This window comes from Sander lucioperca, chromosome 1 (genome assembly GCF_008315115.2).
Source record: "Sander lucioperca isolate FBNREF2018 chromosome 1, SLUC_FBN_1.2, whole genome shotgun sequence".
In the NCBI taxonomy this organism is placed as follows: Eukaryota; Metazoa; Chordata; class Actinopteri; order Perciformes; family Percidae; genus Sander; species Sander lucioperca.
This window is the reverse complement of record NC_050173.1, coordinates 9,485,292-9,508,280: the sequence shown is the minus strand read 5'-3', so window position 1 is coordinate 9,508,280 and position 22,989 is coordinate 9,485,292. Positions and strand designations below refer to the sequence as shown.

At 42.3% G+C, this 22,989-nt stretch overlaps 2 protein-coding genes and 1 long non-coding RNA gene across 6 annotated transcripts in view; 1 reads left to right on the top strand and 2 right to left on the bottom strand.

Moving 5' to 3' along the window:
• Nucleotides 1-121: 121 nt before the first annotated feature.
• On the bottom strand, nt 122-5,261 carry rhof (ras homolog family member F). The gene is made up of 5 exons (XM_031277792.2): nt 4,205-5,261; nt 3,856-3,943; nt 2,684-2,793; nt 964-1,098; nt 122-816 (listed from the first exon to the last, which is right to left on the bottom strand). The coding sequence occupies exons 1-5, from the start codon at nt 4,340-4,342 to the stop codon at nt 652-654; spliced, it is 636 nt and encodes a 211-aa protein (XP_031133652.1). The 5' UTR covers nt 4,343-5,261; the 3' UTR covers nt 122-651.
• A 2,401-nt stretch (nt 5,262-7,662) lies between these two features.
• On the bottom strand, nt 7,663-8,303 carry LOC118493028. The gene is made up of 2 exons (XR_004894960.1): nt 8,213-8,303; nt 7,663-7,849 (listed from the first exon to the last, which is right to left on the bottom strand). It is a non-coding gene; the product is annotated as an uncharacterized LOC118493028 (long non-coding RNA).
• Nucleotides 7,843-22,989, top strand: part of setd1ba (SET domain containing 1B, histone lysine methyltransferase a) — a 20,308-nt gene continuing 5,161 nt past the window's right edge. Inside the window, exons 1-17 of one of the 4 annotated variants that reach the window (XM_031277779.2) lie at nt 10,400-10,721; nt 10,946-11,097; nt 11,351-11,449; nt 11,757-12,027; nt 13,185-13,306; nt 13,886-14,986; nt 16,528-17,256; nt 19,027-19,200; nt 19,306-19,399; nt 19,499-19,707; nt 19,831-19,903; nt 19,988-20,332; nt 20,450-20,584; nt 21,050-21,739; nt 22,061-22,227; nt 22,332-22,457; nt 22,623-22,742. In XM_031277779.2, the coding sequence (XP_031133639.1) occupies nt 10,661-10,721; nt 10,946-11,097; nt 11,351-11,449; nt 11,757-12,027; nt 13,185-13,306; nt 13,886-14,986; nt 16,528-17,256; nt 19,027-19,200; nt 19,306-19,399; nt 19,499-19,707; nt 19,831-19,903; nt 19,988-20,332; nt 20,450-20,584; nt 21,050-21,739; nt 22,061-22,227; nt 22,332-22,457; nt 22,623-22,742 (4,668 nt within the window). In that variant the 5' untranslated portion in view covers nt 10,400-10,660. Of the gene's footprint in view, nt 8,576-10,399; nt 10,722-10,945; nt 11,098-11,350; nt 11,450-11,756; nt 12,028-13,184; nt 13,307-13,885; nt 14,987-16,527; nt 17,257-19,026; nt 19,201-19,305; nt 19,400-19,498; nt 19,708-19,830; nt 19,904-19,987; nt 20,333-20,449; nt 21,740-22,060; nt 22,228-22,331; nt 22,458-22,622; nt 22,743-22,989 lie in introns of those variants that run through there. The other 3 variants (XM_031277777.2, XM_036008860.1, XM_031277776.2) reach the window with 3 other exon arrangements.

Genomic DNA, 22,989 nt, shown 5'->3' with positions numbered 1-22,989 from the left:
TAGTGGGCGCTGTTGGTAAAGGTAAGAGTCCTGCTTTAAGTTGACACAGCTTCAAAACAAATTCTAGTTCGGTGTTTTGTTTTACTGGAAATGAGCTAATACTGTTAATCACAAAAAAAAATTCTTTCAAGGCTGTTAAAACTACTGTACCATGATACATTGATTTACACCAGCTATTCTGTCTGGGAATTTGTTACCTACCAGCAGCTTTTAAACAAGATTCAGACATTTGAAATCGATTGGCATTACAAAACCTCTGGAAAAATCTGACAACACAAGAACTAACTGTTCAAATTCCTTCAACAGATGGCTATACAGTTCAATAAAAAAAAATCAGAAAAATATATAAAAATACTAAAATATGTTTCATAGAAAAGTAAAAATATATTCACAGACGGCTTTTCAAGTAGCATACCACTCTGTCTCTTCTTCCAAAATTGTCTTTCCTGTTATGTAATTTTCTTCAGTAAAGGGCTGATGATTCAGTGAGGCCCAGACTTATGTCTGAACCAGTGGTCATACAACTGTTTCCACATCTGTCTATGACACCAAGCATCTTTAGTCTCCGAATGTCCAACCACTTTCAATGTGAATGAGTGGTTTTCAAAAAAATCTAGCCTGTGGAGTCCTCAAAAAACTGTTGTTTTGACTTCACAAAATGACACATTTCTTCTTCCTCTTGTGTTTCCTTTGTTTTCGATTGAAGGCCAAAGTTCTTATGGTGGTCTCCCTGAAAATGTCTTCCACGTTCTCCTGATACTTCGCCGAACATTCGAGGTAGAGCTCTGCATTCATCTGCTGCCGTGTCTCTTCACCCTACATCCCAGACCAACCCAACAGTAACACAAAGAATTAGACTGTATAAGGTGATAAAGGTCATTGTATCAAATTGTAGCGTACTTCCTGTTACCTCATGCAAAGGTTTTTATAGATCCCTAAATGTCTGCACACTTCTTGCTTTACCTGTGTGTATGTGATGGGAGCCTGATTCATGGCCTTGAGCTTCCTTGCACACTCTTTATCCTTCCTTAGGTCAGTCTTGCAGCCAATCAGGATGACCGGAGTGTCCCGACAGAAGTGCTTCACCTCTGGGTGCCACTGGGTAACCAGAGTAAGAATTTAAGGATCTGAAGGCATTGTATGTCTGTTCTTTTTACAGTTTTTCTCAATTGCTAAAACACTAAAACCCATTGGCTGAACAAAGTTCTCAGTTGCCTGAACTCATTTAGCTAATTGTGCAGTCTGTTGTCAATACCTTAAACCATTTCACATGGTAAAACACAATTTGCAGATCTCACTTAGACTTTTCAGCAAAACTCTAAACTCATTCTCATTCTCAAAACACATTCTGCATTCTAATACACATGTCATTAATACTGGTAAACACAAGTGGCAACAATCAAATACAAATAGAGAACACATGTCATTGATTGAACACAACCACTCAAAATTGATTTCACTTGTTTCAAATGATGTGACACAACCAATATAAGCCAGTAAACAGGTTGTTGAAGGTGGGAAGGAGAAAGTCTGAGAATGGATAGAAGAAACAATGTGAGAGGACGAGGATGAGTGCGTACGCGAGGTGGGCGACGAGGAGGGCAAGGAAGAGGAGGACGAAGAGGATTTTTGTCCCTTTTAGTATTGTATATTGTAGTACAGTGCATTGTAGGCTGTATACTGTATAACGTAAGAAAACTTTTTTGCACTCCTCTTTTGTCGGGCAGGTACAATGAAGGTACCTGATGAAGGTCTGAGAACGTTGTATTTTTCTAAATAAATTATTGCTTGCGTAATGGTCAGTGTGCGGGACTTTTCTCTCAGGCTGTATACTGTACAATGAACAAATTGTATGGCCCTGAACATTGTGCTTTCCATTTGTTGACTTTACTGACTGCTCAATAGATTTTGACTGGTTGAAGTTTCATATCAACAAAGAACAAGAATTACAGTATCACAGAGACAAAGGACAACTTTGTGAGATGCAGGGTACAGTACTGTAAAAATAGGGGTACAAGGAGGAGGAAGAACAAAAAAAATTTCAATGAGCAAAGCAGAGTAGTAATTTCTGATACATTTTGAGCTACTATGATAAAACATGTTTTCGTTCATCAAAAGACAATGACGGAAAAATATGAAATTTGTTTTGAGATTAAAAATGTACTTCTCCCTGAGAACTATATGTTTTGAACAATGTATTTTCAATTTTTTGGTGTACTGTTTACTGACTGCTTGATAGTGTATATCATTTTGATCACTTTGTTTATGATTTGAGAGCAGTGTTTGATTTTGAACACAGGTAAAACTGTTTTGAGGCGAAAGTTTCATTTTGCGAGAGGAGTCAGAGGTTTTGTAAATAGTGCTTGAAGATGAGGTTTTGTGTTTAATGTTTTCAGAAAATGGAGCAATGTTTCAGAAATTGTGTTTTAGCAAGTAACATCAGACTTTGTTCTTCAGGATCACAGTCTTTGAAAGCATTCAGAAAAGAGACAGTCCCAGCACACCTGCATGCACAAGGGGGTCGATGTCCACATGCAGGCTCAGTCGCATGAGTTAATCATAGCTAAAAGAATGCAGCCAACTCCAACATACCAGACTCCAACAATCATTTACAAACTGAATTTGAACAGCAAACCTGAAATTGTAACTTGGCACGTTGTGAATGTACCACAGAAAGTATTACCTTTATCATGACATTCTCATAGCTGGTGGGGTTGGTCACATCAAAGCAGACTAAAATCAGATCGGCGTCTTGGTATGAAAGCGGACGCAGTCTGTCATAGTCATCCTGTCCTAAAAGAAAGAAGGCACACAATACATGTTAGCTGGTAAATGTAAACCTGTGCACACAATTGTACATAACAATTCTTATTGACTAAACAAAAAGTCTGGTCTGCTTCGGATGCAACAGCCTGAACATAAAGATATGAAGTATGTCACAAAGTTTGGGTGGTTGTATAAAACCACATCCTGGCCTCAGCTTCCTGTTACGCTGATGTAAGGCACCCTGCTGCAATAATGCAAACGATAAGCTGTCATGGGTTTTCCTGGAAATTAAATGACATTAAAAACGGTTCTGTTAACAGTATGAACTTCATGTTTCATGCCCCACAAAAGCACAGCAGTTTGGAGTCAAGCTCGGTATTGTTTAAATCGATACTGATGCCAAATCAATACCTTAATTTAAGTACCACTAAAACAGAATGCTACAGTTTACAGTACATGGCACTTTTTTTATACCGAGCCCTTGGCTTAAACAGATGTTGGTATATTGTAAACTAATAGCAATACTATTTAGTACAATATTTATTAGTCTGACTCTATTGGTCAAGGGCTAAAATAAAAATACAATAACTCAGCTATTTTAAAACCTGTTTAAATGTAATTACACATTCAGCACAATAAATCAGGAGGAATAAGGGGTTTTACTTGATTAGTTTTTTCTCACTTATATGTGAGGTTAAAAAAATCTTGTCCTAAATTTGCCTCTAAAATTGGTTCCCTAACAGCTTATAAGTAGTTGATATGCAAACAGTTGATCAGTTCCTGAAAGATGTCGATGGTGCTCTCTGACGAACACATCAACCTTCACCACTTCCTCTGTGTCAGTTTCAGAACATCAAGATAAGGACTAAACACCCAGTAGGAAGATGTCTGAACTTAAAAATCTTAAAAGATCTAAAACTATAAAATAATTTCCCCTTCTGGCGACCTGTGACCTGTGTGTGAGTGCTGTTCAGCTGCACAATGTTTCTATTGTATTCCATCCAGTGGTCTCTCCACATCATGTGAAATGTACTAAAAAAAGAATCAAGGATGTTCAACATGGAGGTGATTTTTGATCAAGAATCTTACCAGCTGTGTCATACAGGTTGAGCTTTATCTCTTTTCCTCCAAGAGAGATAGTGGTGACATATTTTTCGAACACTGATGGCGCATATTTCTGTTTTTGGCACACAAGAGAAAAACGTCCATTTTATGACACAGCTACTGTATATATATTACTTATAACATCTTGTTAGTGATCCCTATAATGAGTGGAGCTCATGTTTTTATTTTACTAAATTTTGATTGAGAAAAGGATTTAGATCAGTTTAAACATTATTAGTCTCAAATATGGTAAGAAAAAAACAATCTTTACGAACAAATGAATATACAATACCAAGAGATGAGGTACATTACATGGCATGGAAGCTTTTCTTACCTCTGGAAAGTCACCTTTAGCATAAACCATCAGAAGAGATGTTTTCCCGCAGCCTCCATCTCCCACTATCACAATTTTAAGTTCCTCTCCCTTTTTTGTGGTACCATTAGCAGTCCCAGCAGCACGGTTTTGTGTCATTTCGCCTTCAAATAATCAAACAGGTGCAAGGCAGGACGGGGCTGAAGATACTCCCTCCAGATTTAAGTTAAATACATGGCAAAGCCTGATTAATCTATATTTGGAAAGGCTGAGATGATGTACAAGCAGTGTCAAGAGAGAGGAACAGACAAGGCTCATGTTTTACCGGGTAGCTCACTCTGTTCACCACTTCCTGTTCCTGTTACATTGAAGCTGTTTCCAATTGACCCCGTACACTCCTCTCCTGTCCTATTATCAGTCTGCTCACTGAAAGCATCACTGGGTAAGAATAGTGAGTTGCACATGAGGAGCAGTTGAGTCTGGCTGCTGCTACTCCCTCTATAGCATGTTTCATTTTCTGGGTGGGCACTCAATCTGAAGTACAGCCTCCATCAACAGAGGTGTGCGTGTGAAATAAAAGTGAACATATTTACTTGCTGATGTAAAAAGTCAGCAGATTTTCGTTAACACAAACTGTTATCATTACAGTAAGATCTTTGGATTGTTATCTGCGAAGTCATGAATGTATGGCCTTGATAGCTCCATCAGAGCTTTTTACTTTTGGGAACTTGCTTTCTCAGAAACGTATACCAGTGAAAGGCCAGCCCTACTTATTTTTAGATTACACAAATGATAACATACCAAGTAATAAACCAGCTGTCTCACTTCTCTCAGATTCCTCAATTATATATAGTCTGTATGCATTTTATTTTGAGTTGCCCACCCTTTTCATTGCCAGGAGTGGCTGTTTGAATCAATATGGAATATTCCTTTAATGGTAATTCATTAAATGCTAGTCTAATATACATGGGATTTCATGTTCATGATTGACCAAAAATACCCACTTGTCTTTATGAGAAACCAAAATATGAGGTGTGTATATAAATATGAGGTACAGAAACTTCAAGCAACCAATCTGGTAAAAAGCAGATTATTTGACCATGTTTATTCCTGTATTTTCCTTTTAATATGAGCCATTTTGAATCCCCAGGGGTATTGCAATAGGTCAGTCATATTTCTCCGTCCAGTCTGTATGGCTGAAAACAGCAGTGACATCACAAATTGGGGCGTCAGGATCAACTATTTTTTTCTCGTCCCATAAGATAAAATTCTGAATTATAGTATGTTACCTTTCTGTAGAAAATGTGTGTGTGTGTGTGTGTGTGTGTGTGTATTATGGTTGAGCCAGGTGTGGTAATGACCAAAAGCAATTACTGGATATTAAACAAAATGGATGATTGAGAATGTCAATGAACACAGTACATGCAATAAAATTATATATAACATTAGGTTTGGTAATATGTTTCAGCCAAGTAGATAATAATTACAGAAATCAGTTAAAGTGGGTGTCAGAAGAGAGATCATAGAGAATGAGCCTACATAGTCAGAATACACAAACATGTTGTATTTGAGATTACTATTGCTTTAGTAATTGTAATGTATTTTATTTAAACAGGGACAATGCAGACGTTAACATTAACCTTGTATAAGAACAAGGAGAGATGCATTGTACCAGGTTGTAGCACAAGTGCTATTTTTTGGTGAAAATTTGTGCAAGCTGTTCCTTTAAGAGGATGAGCTGACACTGTCCTTACTTTGACTATTTTAAGAAAACATGTCATCTTAAGTATTTTTGCCAGAATACACACATTTACTACAATAACTAAAAGGGAGTTTCACCTATAAAAAGAAATCGGTGTAAAAAATGTTACCCTGCAGCATGAATGATGTCTATTGTGTATTTTAGTGTGTCTGTCTCATGACAGGCTTACCGTTTTAAAGAAAGAAAAAAAGGAAACATTTATTTAAACTTCAAAATTGCAACAACTTGATTCAGTTTCCACAACAATAAAACATAAAAATGAGGATATATTCTATTTATTTAAAAATCTCAGAAACACAGACAGGGGATAATATTAATTGCCATGTAGAGATCACAAACCATAATGTGTAATATTACACTAATAATGCATGCACATATTTAAGAGATAGAAAAAAAGAAAAGCCTCGAAAGAAGAAAAGCCAACGTTTTAAATAAAATAAATATAGTACTACTAATTTAAAAAAAATCCTTGAATAAGCAAGTGTACCCATAGATTAAAAAAACACAAAGCACAACGGATACCTTATTTGATTCAGTAAACAATCCGTCAGAATAAAAAGGCTGAGCATACAAAGAAAGACAGGGCAGTTTGCCTGGCTGCCTGATTATTCTGACTGCACAGAAATAGTCATAAAACCGTTCTCATGTGCTCCATATGCTTCTACAATAAGGTATGATGTAGTACAAGCTATGAAAAATGCCTGTATAAAAAAAATAAAGAGTGCTTGTTTGACTTACAAGGTGAAACTGGCAGCCTAACATGTGAATAACGTAGCATATAAAGGATATTAAATTGTCCTGTAGGTGTACAAAATATCCATACGTGTAAAGCCCCTTTTCATCAATTAATAAACAGAAACAATTGTCAAAAATAGTTTTTTCGCCGTGCAGAGAGACAGCTGTCCTGCAGAAGAGAGGCCAATCCTCTGTGTGGAATATTCCAGTCTGTCAGCGGCGCGCAAAACAGAATGCATTGCGCAACCCACCGGGGAGGTTCTTTTTAACAAAGGCCTATAAATAACCTCATTGGCTGAGATGTGAACGCAAAATGTTCACCTTTGTTACACACATAAAACCTTCTTCGCCAATGTGTCCCCATTGCACTGGGAGTGGGGGTCTCGAAACAGGGTTGACTGAGAGGAATGCTGTCTGCAGCCTCGTGACCTGCAAACGGAGGAACGCGCGCACTTGGCAGACCGAGCAAGGAGAGGATAACAAGAAAAACAGGCCTCTGACACGCACCGACAACGATTTTGTGTTCTCATAAGCAGCTATGTACACGCTCACACACTAAAAAAGGGTGTGCGTAACAGGGACTGTCAGGCCCACCTGAAGACCGAATTAAGACCCCCCTCTGTCTATTTTTAACTCGTTCACCGAACAAAAGATAGAATCGCATCTTTGTTAGTTTGTATTTTCTAATCTGTAGCATTTAAAACACTCGATGTTAGTGATCCGCCGGTCTCTGTCTCGAGCCAGAGAGCACGCGCAGAAGCCCGAAGCACCCACTCTTTCCAGTGACAAAACAACAGGGCTGCAGCCTGCTGCAGAGGATTCCTGATGACCTTATATGGCAGTGTGGGGGAGCAACAACACGCTCGAGCTCTCATGGCAACCGTCCAGAGCTCTCGGATTACTGCTGTTACCAGGGCGAGTCAGCCCAGCAACCGACAGCCAAATATGTTAACGTGTCCTTCCTTTCACGCACTGTCGACAGTTTTTTTTCTATTTTACTTATTATTAGACATACATACATTCGAGTAAAATCCCCCCATGTCGGTATGTGTCAAGATTTCCTGTTGTATCACCGAGAAATGTCCTTGGAACGAGGCTCTCTCACCGAGTGAACGAGCCTCTCCCAGTTATGGCGCAGCAACATATCACAGCACAGTGCTCTCCTTTGTCTGTAAAGAAGCCATTTTGAGGCAAGAGAACAGCAGATAAACCATTGAACAAGTGTAGCCTACACGTTACCAAAGGGTCTCTTTGGACAAGGGAAGCAGTGAAATTTACGAGATTTCTCCCCATAAGATTCCTTTGCTCGTTTAAGACTTGGATTAGGATGTTTTGAATACTAAACTGTAAGTTTACAATATCAATCAAAAAAATATGGGTTACAGTTCAAATTCTTTTAAAGTCAATATAACGTTAGTTTTGCTGAACGTTTAAACCACAATGATTTATTGTTGTCTGTCCTCTATTAGAACACTTATGCTACATGTAGACATAAAATGGCAAATTAAGTGAAATAGCTCAAAATCCATTACCTTTCAAAACAACATTTCCTTGTGGCATTATATGATGTAGCTCAGTTAGAAAATGTCGAAATGGAAGAGGTCATACTTGACTGCAATCCTGTCTTCAAGGAGAGAGAGGAGATGGTTTGCATATTGCCCACACAGATGATGCTTGAAGATGCATATTCGCTGGCTGAGAGGCAATGCCTACCACTGATCAAAAAGTTTTCAAAAGAGCGTTCTATCTTTCGTGCTAATGGAATCCTTCTTTTTCAGGAGACGCTATCCCACCCCTTATTAATGCCATTATTAGAGGATCCGAAGATGGAGCTGAAAACATTCCTCCTGCCCCTGCGTTTAGGCCTGTTAACTGCATTTCACCAAAGTGCTGAGGTAAATATTTTCACCATAAGAGTTTTCCCTCCATCTGTTTCCTCTTTGGTTTGAAAGTCTATTTTTTAACCGTTGTAGAAACTGTAAAGGGCTACCTAACTTGGCTTCTTAAAATACATTTAAATGTGCCCTTGAAGCAAGGTCAAGCCAACGATTAGCCTACACTTTGGACATATTTTAAATGGCAAATGGACAGCACAAACCTAATCGTGCTTGAAGTTGTCTCCACTGTTGTAGGAAGGGTATAAACACACAAGCCACCAGCGTTGCTGTTGTGAGAGGAAAGTGTTTTAAAGTCATTAATCAAAGCAAATGACCTATCAACAGGCAAAATTACAGACAGGCAGCACAGTAAACTAGTTTGCAATAGGCCATTAGTTATCCATGGCCTGCTTTCTGGCATTTGAGTATCAGTGGCATATAACCTGGACTGTATCCTGAACTATATCTACATTTCAGCATGCCAGTGAACATATTAAATAAAGTTGTCTATTATACAGATGCCAACATTTGCATATGATTAAATTGATGAGCTCAGATAACTTGACAGAAATCACTTTTGATAACAGTAACTGCATGCCTCACATTTTACATTACTAAATTAGCAAAACTGTTAAATTATTATAAAAGAGTTGAACTTACTCATTGCTACTTATATCCTACAAGGCCATGAGTGCAATGCCAAAAATCAGCCATTACACATTGTCACTTTAACTGTGTTTTTTCCTAATTTAACATCTCCAAAATCATACAACTGTTTATTCACAACATTAGGTTTCTTTTCACTTAAGAAATATAAATACTATTATATGGGTGTGCCATGACCTAGTTAAGACAAAGATGGATTCCAGGCAGAGGAAAAAAGGCTCAAGATGTCACAGGGTATTACATCCAGTACATTCTCTTCCTTCTTCTCAATCCTTTAAAAGGAGGAATCATAGTTTAATCATAGTCCGTGAGAGATGAGGAAATCAAGTGTAAGATCCCTTTTGGAACAAAGGAAACCCATATAGGCCATTGAGTCCTGTTTTAGGAAAATGGCTGCCGAGAGCGCTCGGCCCCCTCTCTCTGCTCTCTGTTGAAGGACTCCTGAGCCGTGCCTCTAATAGCAGACAGCTTCTCTGCTGCTGCGCTCTGATTGGCCCGCCGAGCTGCCGCTGTTAACCAGCCAATTGCCCGAGCACTGCAAAACACTAGCTAGACAATGTCAAACAAAATCCAGTTTGGTCGACAATATACAGTTTACAAATAGTATTACAAACGAGAGATCCATACGGAGTTAAGAATATATAACTAAAAGCTCCATCGCTGGTTAATACTTTAAGCGAGGACCAACAGAACGGTTTGGCACTAGTTTGTTGGTCTAACTGACAGAAAAACATAACAAACCGCCGCATTCCAACGGTTATTAACGTTAACCTGACTGTTAAATTAAACAATTTACCAACCGAGTTGCGTATTATAATCCTGTTCCTCTGTCAGAAATTGCACATTTAGCAGTCAACTAGCTCTACAGCAGCTCCCCAATCCCATTAGTTTGTTTTCGTTTTCAAATTATGTCTCGACGTGTTTGAATCTGTGTAGGACCACAGGTCTGTCCACAAACCTGCGACCAAATCATTTTTATTAGCCTTTAGTGGCAGTTAAGAAGACATTTGCCCCCTGTGTCTATCTTGTGTTTGCCATTTTGGGTAAATGCAATCGGCAGATTCCACACAAAACGATTTAGAGGTTTAGCGACAAAGAGCGGTTGCCGGGCCAATAATACGCTCATGTTTTTATTCGAACGTTACTATCGGAGTAATTTAAAACATAACGATTGTATTCAATGCAATAACATAATTAAATGACCAGTGAAAATATAAATAAGTTTGTAGCGAAAGTGCGGCTAGCATCGGAGGTGGGCAAGCCTAGCGGTGTATTGTGGGAGAGACAGAAGCTACAGACCAGAGGCACACGATATGTGTTGGCTCTCGCCGAAAAGGAGGCAGTATTCTTCAAGCTAAATCATGTAATGTAAGCGGCGAAAGGAAAGCGATTTTGTCTTTTCTTCAATTAAAGAAAAACCACTCGATCGGACAAACCATGTCCAAGCCAGGGGAGAAAAACAGATTGAACGAAGACCATGGCAGAAAGCAGAGTTCGAGTAAGCTTATTCTTTTTTTTCCTCTTCTCCAGCCCTCCTAATGCCTGTTTTCCGTAAATGGGATATACGCTATATCCCGTTTTCGCTCTCCCTTGGGTTAGCTACCCCTGCCACCAAAGTCATGCATCTGTAACGTTTTTAAAGTGTTGGGGGCTGGTAACGGGACCGTGTTTAGCGTTGCCTCACGATAGCTCTTCTCTCCTTGTCGCTGCCTGTCGTTTCAGGTTTGGCGAACGGCATGGACAGTCATCCCGTCTGCGGCTCAGCGGAGAAGCGGAGTCACCACTGGAGAAGTTACAAGTTGATTATCGACCCGGCGCTGAAGAAAGGACCACACAAACTGTATCGCTACGATGGACAGACTTTCAGCATGCCCGTAAGTGGACCGCCTTCGCTGCGAAACGGCTACAATAGTAACCGAGTAGCCGACCTCCATGATAGGTTACAATGTGGCTGTGTTGCTGTGGCCGGCCACTGGTGTTTTCCAGCATCTTGAACGGCTTGTCGGAGGCGTTCATTTTAATCCAACACCGCGTCTGGTTTGTGTAAAACTACTTTGCAACAAGTTCTCGCCGTGTGAAGTTGTGAATGCGATGGATAACAGTTTTGTGCCCCCTCCTCTCCTGCAGAATCCTGGGATACCACCGGTGGAGATGGTCCGAGACCCGAGGATCGGTCGGCTGTGGACTAAATACAAAGAGACGGACCTACCGGTGCCGAAATTTAAGGTATCTACTCTGACAGAAAGTATGATGCCAGCTTTTTCCTTGTGGAAAAGGGGGGCTGTCAAAAGTTGCAGACACACCCCCCCCCTCACTCATCTTTGGGATGTCGGGTGACATTATGTTGTCGGATGGGCTATTAAAAACCAAATTACATGCACTATAATGCGCGAAGGGGGATGACTGGGTATGCAAGTTCATCGTACCCACTCTGGCAAGGTTGTTCTTATCTCAGCTGTCAGAAATGATCCCACATGGTGCAACATTAACCCGAAAGCACCCCTAACGTTAACTCCTCTTATTCTTCTTCCAGATCGACGAGTGTTATATCGGCCCTGTGCCTCCGAAGGAGGTGACATTCGCCAGGCTGAACGACAACATTCGGGAAGGATTTCTCACCGACATGTGCAAAAAGTTTGGAGAAATCGAGCAGGTGGAGATCTTGTACAATCCGAAGAACAAAAAGCACCTGGGGATTGCCAAAGTTGTTTTTGAGAATGTGAAAGCTGCCAAAGTGGCCGTGCAGTCGCTTCACAAGACGTCTGTTATGGGAAACTTCATCCACGTGGAGCTGGACCCGAAAGGTAAACAGTGATTCAGTCATTCGAGGAGAAGACGTGTAACCTACATTATGCACGATCAAGCCTGTTTTCTGCTGAAGGAGCAAAACATTCTCCTCAAAGAGGTATATTCCCTTGTTTTGAATTATTAGGAGGACAGCAATCACGTGTGTAAATTCACGTGCGTTGCCTGGTAACGTGGGGTAATTGAATTTCATTGAATGTAAGCCTGCTCCCACAAGCCCAGCGCTGAGGGGGGCTGTGTACTCCCACTGTGCATAATTTCAGACCTGTAAACAAATACAAACCAATCTGTCAGAGTCGTCTCCCTCTTCACATCATCTCTGTTGAGTCACATTTAAAGGAAATCTCTAAAATTGTTGCAACATTTTCAGTCGGTAACACTGTTAAGATTCAAAGACTCTGCTGTTGCTTCTGACTAATGCAGAACAGCAACTTGAATTACACTTAGGACAAGTAAAGTATTTATTATTTGACTTACAACAGTTTTGCATCTGTTAATTTAATTAGCAAAATAATGACTGATGTTTTTAATAACAATGTGTACAGTGTTTACTGGCTACACAAATGTATTACTCTTGAAAGGAATTGAACTGTTGCATTTTGTTTAGCACATGTTAAATTTAAAAACATGTTTGGACTAGGGCTGGGCGATATGGAGAAAATCAAATATCACGATATTTTTGACCAAATACCTCAATGTCGATATTGCAAATATATTGTAGTGTTGACTATTGGTGCTTTCACAAAATATCTTCCACATTTAGATTTTAGATACATAACCATCATAATGTGGATATAATGAGTAAGTGGTTAAAGGCAAATAATAGAACAGCTTGAACAGTCTGGTAAATTCAGAAAATGACACCACTTTACTGTAATGCAGCCTTTGAAACCAGGAAAAGACAAAACTTACCATGTAACGATATTACAATTCTTCAAAATCTAAGACGATATCTAGTCTCATATCACGATATCGATATAATATTGAAATATTGCCCAGCTCTAGTTTGGACCATTATATTATAGCATCTATCTACTGTATGTATTACATACAACATTTCAGATTACCATATGTACATTAACAATCTTTATTTAGTTTTAAAAAGCCTTCTGGCATTAAGCCTGCATTATAGACTTGCATGTTTACCGTTCTGCAGGTGAGAATCGCCTTAGGTACTTCCAGCTCCTGATGAATGGCAGCTACACTCCACAGACCCTGCCTGTTGGTGGAGAGGAGGCCAGAGAAGTTTCCCCTCGTAGCCTGGCAGAAGCCTTACTGGTAAAAACTTTATTTTGTTCATAGGTTTATGAGAAATTGCTTCCTAATCTGTGGCAGTAGAAGTTCGATAATAATATAGTTTAGTACAGTCTCTCTACTGGTTTATGCAAGGTCAGCATGATGCTTACTGAATTGTAGTGTTACTTTGTAGAAGTAACTTACCAAACTAAGCTGACATGCTTATCTGTAATTTATTTTATCAGTGCAGCAGGTGGTGGAGTAGAGCAGAGGAAATGTTATCCAGACCCTTGCCTGTGGACTGAAATCACAAAGCCACTGAAACATGCACTTTGGCCTCGTTACACGAGATCCCCCAGGCATTGTGCCCAGATACTCTTATCTACTAGTTGCTTTTTTTCTTTTCTTTTCTTTTATTTATTTATTTTTTTTAAAGATTTACTGTGAAATGTAACTATTGGGCGAAAATCATCCAACTATTTTTTTATGACTGTATTGATATACAATAGCTTCTAAATTACAATCCAAGACATGTTTTAGTTGTGATGGTAGAGGTTTTAGTGGTGTGAATGTTTGCCTGTGACACCTTGATTAATCTTAATCCTGTTTGTCTCCTTTAAGGCCTGCGAGCCCATCCGCAGGTTGTCAGAGAGCAGCGTGTCAGCTGTTGGAGGAACATTGCCACCCAGCAACTCCACCACTCCTCTGTCCCTGGAGACAGGCTACTCCAGCCTAAGGCAGGACACACCCCAGTCCCAGGGAACCCCTCATACCCCACGCCAGACAGGTACGCCCTTCTCTCAAGACTCCAATTTCTCCAGTCGGCAGTCCACACCGGCGTACCAGTCCAGCCGGGCCGAGAGCTCTGGAAGTTACAAATCTCGCAGACACGAGAGTAAGTTCCAGGATGCGTACAACCGCAGACCGGAGCGGCCTCAGTACCGCAGCAACATGTACCGAAGCACGACGTCTGAACAAGCTCCCTTCAAACAGCACCAACTCACCCCACCTGAACCTCCACCCTCGACCCCTTCCTTCACCTACACAGCTCCTCCCCCCGCTACGCCCAACTTCAACTCCGCCTTCTCGCCCTACCAGGCTCCTTTGCCCCCAGCGTTCCCCCCGTCAGAGCCTGCTTTCCATCACCCAGCCCAAAGGGAGGGCGAGTACCTCCGACCGCCACAGCCGCCTCTGGCAGCTGCCACTGACTTTTTGCCCATCAAGGAGAGACCAGAAACTCCTCCGATCCCAGAGCCCCCGCCGGAGCCCGTGCCCCATCCAACCACCCCTCCTCCTCAAACACCAGAGCACTGCCCCTCACCTGGCTCCCCCACGCTTGATCCAGAGCGCAATAGCCTGGATTCCCGCATTGAGATGCTCCTCAAGGAGAAAAGGACAAAGCTGCTGCCATTCCTGGAGCAGACCTCAGACCCTGAGGTGCGAATGGATGGAAGTCCAATTTCCTCCTCATCCTCTCAGCTATCCCCAATTCCCCCTTACACGAGCGGCTCCCAAGGTGGCCACCAAAACTCCCGTCCTTCTAGCACAGGCTTGGAGGATATAAGTCCGACCCCACTTCCAGACTCGGAAGACGAAGAGCCAGTTCCTGGAACTGCCTCCCTGATCAAGAGAATCAGTTCTCCTGTCCAGGAGAAGACAAGAAACAGTGACCTCAAAGATGGACATTTTCGAGGCCACACTCCCACTGAAAAAATGGAAACGGTAAGACACAGATTTTTTTTCTGATATTTGCATGAAACTTGTGTTTATATGAAAAATAACAATATGCATATTTTCATGCGTTAGGTTACATTTCACAGGATGGTTCCCAATTTGGCTAAAATGAGCTCGTATTGATAGTCTTAGTTGCACAATGCTGATGTTTACTTACAGCTGTGACAGTTACACTAAGGACACAGGAAGTGAGGTCTAGTTTCAGTGCAAGGTGGTAGTAGTAAACTTTCCCTTTTGTTTCATTTTCTTTTTATTATGCCTCGCAAAGGAAGTTCTGATCTCACAGCAAACTATGTAAGAAGGCACCTTAAAAAAGGTGTTTGCTATTTCAGTTGACCGCTACTGCGGTTTGTTTTTGTGCAGAGTACAAATATGATCTTTAAAGGACTAATAAGTAGTGTTTGTTCCCATAATACAAGTGTATATGTTAGCACAATAGTCTCTGAATATGTGTATAAAATATGCATGTAAAACAGTTGACATAAGTTATGAATGAAAGGTTTTAGACATAACTCGCATCCTTACGAATACTTTCACATTCATATGAAGCTGATCTTGTTTGAAGTCATAGTAACATCATCTGGCCCATGATGTTGTATTTCTACACTTTGTGCTGTGCTTTGAAAGGAGAAATAAGAGCTGCTCTGCTGTTGGAGAAACACTCTTGTTTCCTCTTTCGAACACTCACCACATGCTCACACAGAGGAAAACACAGTTTGGCAGTTAGCCCCATTCAACACCACACTTCCTGGTTTTGCCCTGACAGTCAGGATTGGCAGCAGCATCTTATATCTCACATTTCAAGTTATCACAAAGCAAGCACTGCAAACAGGTCATTTTGGATAACGATGCCACTCCCATGCTGAGTTTATTCTCATTATTTTCATTCCTGCAGCAGTTGTAACATAAATCCTTTGTGAAAGTGTTGCCCTCCCATTATGCACTATGGTTTTAGGAATAATCACTGTGATGCCTAAAGCAAACAGCTCTGTTTGGAAATATGCTGACCAACAACATGGGTCAGTTGTGTTTGAATGTGCTAGCGTGAATACTAAACTTTGAACTCAGATCAGTCCTTAAATAATTTGTTGCTCTTATTTTAAATGATTTACTGAGTATCCAACCTCAAAGCAAAATGTGTCCATAGCACAGAGTACTGTAGGTTGGTATTGAGTGCAGGTATTGTTTAAATAACCAAAACATACAAATGTGTTTTTAAGCATCCAAAAAAAAAAAGGATTGCTTTGGAATCAATACGAAATCTCAAGTATTGTATCAGAACCAGTTGAAAAATGTCAAACTATACCCATAATTAATATTAAAGCTAAAAAGGCAAAAACAAATATAAACTTAAGGTCCACATACTAGCTTTTTCCTGAGCTTTTTGACCTTATCTCAAGATCGTCATAAGTCGATGGCGTTTGCTCAGTTGTCATGGAAGGAAAAGGGCAGATGATTGTTCTCGTGTAACCTGTGAAAAATACACGTTGACCTTTCATAGTCCTGACAGGCTGTCCCTTTTCACACAGGGTCATCAGTCGTCGGGAGAAGACATGGAAATCTCTGACGATGAGATGCCCGGGACTCCAATCTCTGGTGGAGACTGTGGAAAGGGCATTGTCATGAACTCTGCGGTGTCTCCGATGCAGAGCATTTCCATCCCTCCTCCCGGCTTCCCTCCTCTCCCGCACCAGGCTGGCTTCCAGATCTCACATCACCACCTGGCCCCTCACTCTGCTGTCATGGCCGGTCATCCCGGAGTGCCTCACCATATGCTGCCGCCCATGGGTCCCTACCCTCATAGCATGATGCCCCTGGTGCAAATGGAGCTGATGAACTGCTTGCGGTGGGAACAGTGGAGCACCGTTCCCATGTCTTTCCAGATGCAGCAGCAGATGCTGAGTCGCATGGCTCAGACTAGAGGGCCCTATCCTTATCCACATTTTATGGACAGTGGTGCATCTGGGCCGTATGGGGGACCCTACGTTCCTCTGACTATGGGTGCTACACCTGCTAGCGGTGCAGCACCCGAACAATGGCAGCATCCCAGTATACCAAAGTTCAACCCTACTGTTCCTCCTCCTGGATATGAGACTAAAAAGGAGGATCCCCACAAAGCCACTGTTGATGGTGTGCTGCTGGTCATTGTCAAGGAGCTGAAGGCCATCATGAAGAGGGACCTCAACCGCAAAATGGTGGAGGTGGTGGCTTTTAGAGCCTTTGATGACTGGTGGGAAAAGAAGGAACACTCAGCAAAGGTAAGTTATTAATTTCACCTTCCAAGATGCAAATACAGTGTTACCTACTACAGAAGCAAAATAGCTTATATCCACACATGCACAGTATGTGGGCGGGAAAATATACTTCTTACTACTACTATACTTCTTCTAACCTATATAAATTGAGTCTAATAATGTCCATATTATGTGATTTCATTACATTATAGAAGCCATAAATTGTAGACACATCAAGAACCAGTCATTCAGTTTACATTGTAGCACAACTGTTCATGATAACCATCAATTCATCAATCAAAACATGCATTTTTTGATTATTAAAAAAGAATAATTAAAACAACCTCTCTGTTGTGGCCGGGTCGCTCAGTGGGTAGAGCAGGCGCACATATACTTAGAGGTTTATGCATCGACGTAGAGGTCCAGGGTTCGAGTCCGAGCTGTGACGATTTCCTGCATGTCTTCCCCCTCTCTCTCCCCTTTCTCACCTAGCTGTCCTATCAATTAAAGGCAGAAAACGCCCAAAAATAATCTTAAAAAAAAAAAAAAACTGTGTAGTTTTAGCTAATGTAGCTCTCTGTCCAATCTACATCCACAATATAGCTCAACAGTCCCGCCCACAGCGGGTTCCGGAAGTAAAAATACAATGCAATTTCTCCATTGACAAATTGGAGTATAAGCCATCAAATCGTAACCGTCAATGGTAGACATTGACGACATACAAGGTCACGTCATTTACGAGGATTGACGACACTGCACGAAACACGATTGGTTCCATGCTTCTGCCGTTAGCCTCCACCGGGAAGCTAACGTTAGTTTAGCTAACAGTTAATTCGGCTAACCGCTAGCTGACAGCTTGATTCAGTCTAAAATAACGTTAACTCAAACTAAACACTGGGTAAAGCAGGCTACAGCTGACGTAACAGCTGTTATATATTAACGGTTAACAGTTATTTTCAGGTTTAATTTTGAGGGTCTTTTAAAGTTATTACATGCTGTCTCAGCTAGCAGTTACCCGAATTAGCTGTTAGCTAAACTAACGTAGCTTCCTTTGTTCAGTGGTGTGCGGTGGTTTATGGGATGTGTAGTTCCTTCGCTCGATAATGAAACTATGTACATAGTCTTGTACCTTTTGACTTTTTTTGGATTTTCTGTTCGTTTTTTCAGTTAAAATGATATGTTGTATGCTTATGAGTCACGACGTAGCTGGTTAGCCTAAGGCATGGTCTAAAACTCTTTATGTACGGATTTTTCCAGACGTCAATGGGAGAAATGAATGGGAAATTTACTTCCGGAACCCACGGTCTCTCGGAGGAGGGGCAGGACTGTTGAGCTCTATAACCTTACATTAAAGGCATACAATGTAACTTTTCCCTCTTTGGTCCCCCTACAGGTTGTCTCATTGGAACTACAACTTGCACGGCTGTAGTTCCAATGAGACAACCTGTAGGGGGACCGAAGAGGGAAAAGTTACATAGTATGCCTTTAATAGTAAATATCATTTAGTGTAATTTATTTATCAAGGTAAAATGCTAACTATTCCTTGTTTCCAGATGGGAGGCTTTGTTGCTCTTCTCTGTTTTATATCTTTGTTGATCAGGCAAAACAAGCAAGTTAAAGACATCTCCTTTACGATTAATTGGAAAAACAATTAACTGATTAACTGATCATGAAAATAAAGAGTTGCATTTACATAAAGCAGCATTTGTTTCATGAATGTTTTTGTCATTGTTCAGTATAATAACAGGGTTTGATACAGTAACTAACTTAAGAATCATATAATTTTTTTCCCAGGCATCTTTGACTCCAGTGAAGGGTGCAGAGGGAAAGGAAGAAGAAAGACCCAAACCCAAAGAAACGATGGGTTCAAGTTTGCTGGAGAACTGGAATAAGGGCGAGGGACTGGGCTACGAGGGAGTGGGCCTGGGAATCAGTTTGCGAGGAGCCATACGCCTGCCCTCCTTCAAGGTAAGCCTTGAAATTTGTCTTTTAGTAGGACAAGGAGGGATACTCCTTTCTTTTCTCAATCATTTGCAGCCCCCGTTGTGTTTAATGGTTGCATGTTGTGCTCAGGTAAAAAGGAAGGACCCGCCTGAGGCTGCAACAGCAGGGGACAACAAACGAGCCCGGCCCTCCACACCAGTGGATGACGAGCTGGAGGATGAGGGTAACCCTCTCTCTTTTGTCACATTTGCAATTCTCTCTTCTTCCTGGTTTACATTTTTTTTGCTAAAATCTAATATATCTTGTGGTTAATTTCTGTCAGACCGGGATCGAGACCCAGCCGAGCTCCCAACGGACGATTCCAAAATGGATGCCGACGCTGCAGCAGCGAAGCGGCGGCACTCGCGGCCACTTGAACTGGACAGCGAGGGAGAGGAGGAGCTGGACACCTCCGGAAAGGAAGAGTCATTGTCCGACAGAGAGGAGGAGCCTGATGAAACTGAGGCGACAGATAGGCTGTCGTCAGGCAAAGTAAGCCGTCTAAAAAATTACCATTAATTGTGTGTCTGTATCTGTTGGATTGTCTTTTACATCGTGTGCATTGAATATTTCTGCATTTTGTAAACATTTTCATGATCTGTGGTCATCTCTTAGGAGAGTGGCGATGAGGAGGGTGATGATGAAGACTCATCCAGTGAAAGCGCTTCCTCAGATTCGTCTGATGAAGGTACTTTAAATATGAAACGGCAGCAGTTGGTTGGGTTTTTGTCTTTTTCCGGTAATTGATAATTTCTTTCCCCATTTCTTGCAGAAGCTGAGAGTTCAGCTTCCTCTAAAGCTAGCTCAGACTCTTCAGCAGAAAGTGCGGACTCCTCTGAGTACGAGTTAAGCTCGGAAGAGGATGAGGTGGAAGAACAGGAGGCGGAGGCAACACAAGATGTGGAGGCTGAAGGCAAAGTGGCCCAGACCTCCTCGTCCTCTTCATCCTCATCAACGTCGTCTTCTGATGAAGAGGAGAGGAAGACTGAGACCAAGGCACCAAGCCCTCCTGCGGGACCGGTCCCAGAGGATAAGGAGAACCTGAGGAGGAGACCTCCTAGTCCTGCGGAGGAGGTGACGGAGGACCTGAAGCCGCCATCACCCAAAGGCATCCCAGGTGAGCGTCTGTTGAAATTATACAAGCCGAATAATACAGCATAGGTATTTACAGTATCGTTTTTGCAGTATTGAAGTCAGATGTTAAAAGAAATGAATATCTTTTCTTGTCTTCTAGTCAAAGGGCGAGACATCATTGTGGACCGTGACATTCCTGTAGTGAAGTCTGAACCTCAGGAACATGTAGCAAACCTCCGGCCACCCACTCCCACAGGCGCCCTGCCTGACAGCGACCAGGAGACAAAAGCCAAAGGTAAAGCAGAGCCCGAGGAAGTACCCTGCACCCCTAGTCGATTAGCCCCATCCCACATAGATGCAAACACACCTGTCCCCAAATCTGTCTCCGCATCTTTAATGCACCTCCCTCTCCCTCCACACCCGGCAGTAGAAGGTCGTTCCCTCCTTCATCCACCCCCTGGTCCCCTGCCTGACCTCCCTCAGCGGGCCAGGCTCCCAACAGACGAGGATATCCCCCGCACGCCGGGCAGGGACCTGATGGAGCGTGCCCGAAGTCTGGGCAAGTCTCAGAGCACGGACACGGTGCCCATAACGCCCGGTAGTGATGCCCCGCTGACGGGCAGCAGCCTGCTGCTTAGCTCCCCTCACATCCCCGGTAGCCCCTTTTCCTACCCTGCACAATCCCCTGTTCTTAGTGCTGGAGTCCCCCGCACTCCAGGAAGAGACTTAACCTTTACCCCTGTCTTCCCTGACCCCACAGCACTGACTCTTAACAGAAAAATATCCTCTGAGAGCCTGGACGATAGACCAGTTTTTAAGGAGCCGCCCATCTGCGCTCTGCCTAACCAGGCTCTGTCAGCTGGAGCAGAGCATTCAGCCAGTGTCCCTGAAGATCTGCCCGCTGGTCTCACTGTAGATGTCCCTGTCCCATCAGATACTGTCCCATCAAAGAGGAAACCTGGACGACCCAAAGGCAAAAAGACCCCAGCTGTTTCGGCAGCTGATGAGTCTTTGGAGCTCTCTGAGTCCACCCCTTTGCCTCACGACGCACACCTTGGGGATCTATCCACCCAAACGATATCTGCCAAGTCCCCCGACCACCCGAGCCTGGACTTCCGGGAAGGAGAGGTGAAGCCTCAGACGGTCCTGCCTGTCGAAGACGGCTTCCTGTCCTACGAAGAAGAGGCACCTGTGGCCGTAAAGCCTACACGGAGGGCACGACGATGCTGGGAGGAGCTGCTGCTGGGCAGCCTGTCCCCCGTCACCTCGCCTCCCCGGCCATACTTCAAAACGCGCTCGGAGTTTGAGGAGATGACCATACTATATGACATCTGGAACGAAGGCATAGATGACGAAGACATACGGCTTCTGCAGATCACTTATGACAAGATGCTCCAGCAGGATAACGGCAACGACTGGCTCAACGACACGCTCTGGGTCAACCATCCATATATCCTTTACTGCTTAACATCAGCTGATTTACACCAAATGTTTTTATTAATAATATTAATATTTATGTATATGTCACATATACAGTGAAGGTGCTCCACAAATCATTTTAAGAGATCAGTCCAGTTAAATAAGTGTATTTTTTATTTTTTTATTTTTTGTGTGTGTGTGTGTGTGTGTGTGTGTCACACAGCAGCCCCCTCTGGTGGTGAAAATCAGGAACTGTTTGGCTTCTATTGAATATCTGTTGAGCTTCAGTGTTTTGGTATCTCAGCTGTGGTCCAAGGCCTTTTTTTTAGTTTCTGCCTTGACTTCTCTGCACCTACCAATATCCCCCGAGTGAAGAAAAAGAGAAGAGATGACGGCATGAGGGATCACGTGACCGGCTGTGCGCGAAGCGAGGGATACTACAAGATTGACAAGAAAGACAAGATCAAGTACCTTCAGAGCACAAAGCTGCAGTCAGAGGAGCTGCCGTTCGACACACAAGTGAGTACAGACTTCTGTGAAAGTGTACACGTAAAAACATCAGAGGCATCATAGATGTTGTACTGCTGTGGGTGGACACGTCTGACTCCATCTTTTTCCTGCAGGGTATGAGTATTCCCGCACAGGTCCCCGTCTCTACAAGACCTGGCTCGGAGCGGCGGTCAGAGCAGCGACGTTTGCTGTCCTCGTTCGCATGTGACAGTGACTTGCTGAAGTTCAACCAGCTGAAGGTAAACACTGTCAGACCGAACTTTGCTCCAGTAGGCAGTTTGATTCACCCTGAATTTTATTTTAAAATAAGAACAGTAAGTAAGAACATAAGACAGACCGGCGTCATCGTCATTGCAATTATGTCATCTACAAAAGTCACACTCTGCTCCGCTTTACTCCTACAGTTTCGTAAGAAAAAGATCAGATTCTGCAGGTCGCACATCCATGACTGGGGTCTGTTTGCTCTGGAGCCCATCGCTGCAGATGAAATGGTGATCGAGTACGTGGGGCAAAACATCAGACAGGTGAGAGGCAGTTGATTGGTTCGTTTGAAGTGGGTTCTTCTGTGGGTACATAAACAATGGTCGCATTTTTACAAATCTACTTGCATTTATTTTACTCTCAAAGTTTTTTAGCCACATATATACACAGTGAGGAAAATAAGTATTTGAACACCCTGCTATTTTGCAAGTTCTCCCACTTAGAAATCATGGAGGGGTCTGAAATTGTCATCGTAGGTGCATGTCCACTGTGAGAGACATAATCTAAGAA

Excerpts from the sequence above, each read along its gene's own strand:
- rhof (XM_031277792.2), bottom strand. The coding sequence starts at position 4,342 with ATGACACAAAACCGTGCTGCTGGGACTGCTAATGGTACCACAAAAAAG. Across the intron at positions 3,944-4,204 it reads CTAAAGGTGACTTTCCAGAG|AAATATGCGCCATCAGTGTT; the intron begins GTAAGAAAAGCT and ends TGCCAAAAACAG. Across the intron at positions 1,099-2,683 it reads ATGAGAATGTCATGATAAAG|TGGCACCCAGAGGTGAAGCA; the intron begins GTAATACTTTCT and ends CTGGTTACCCAG.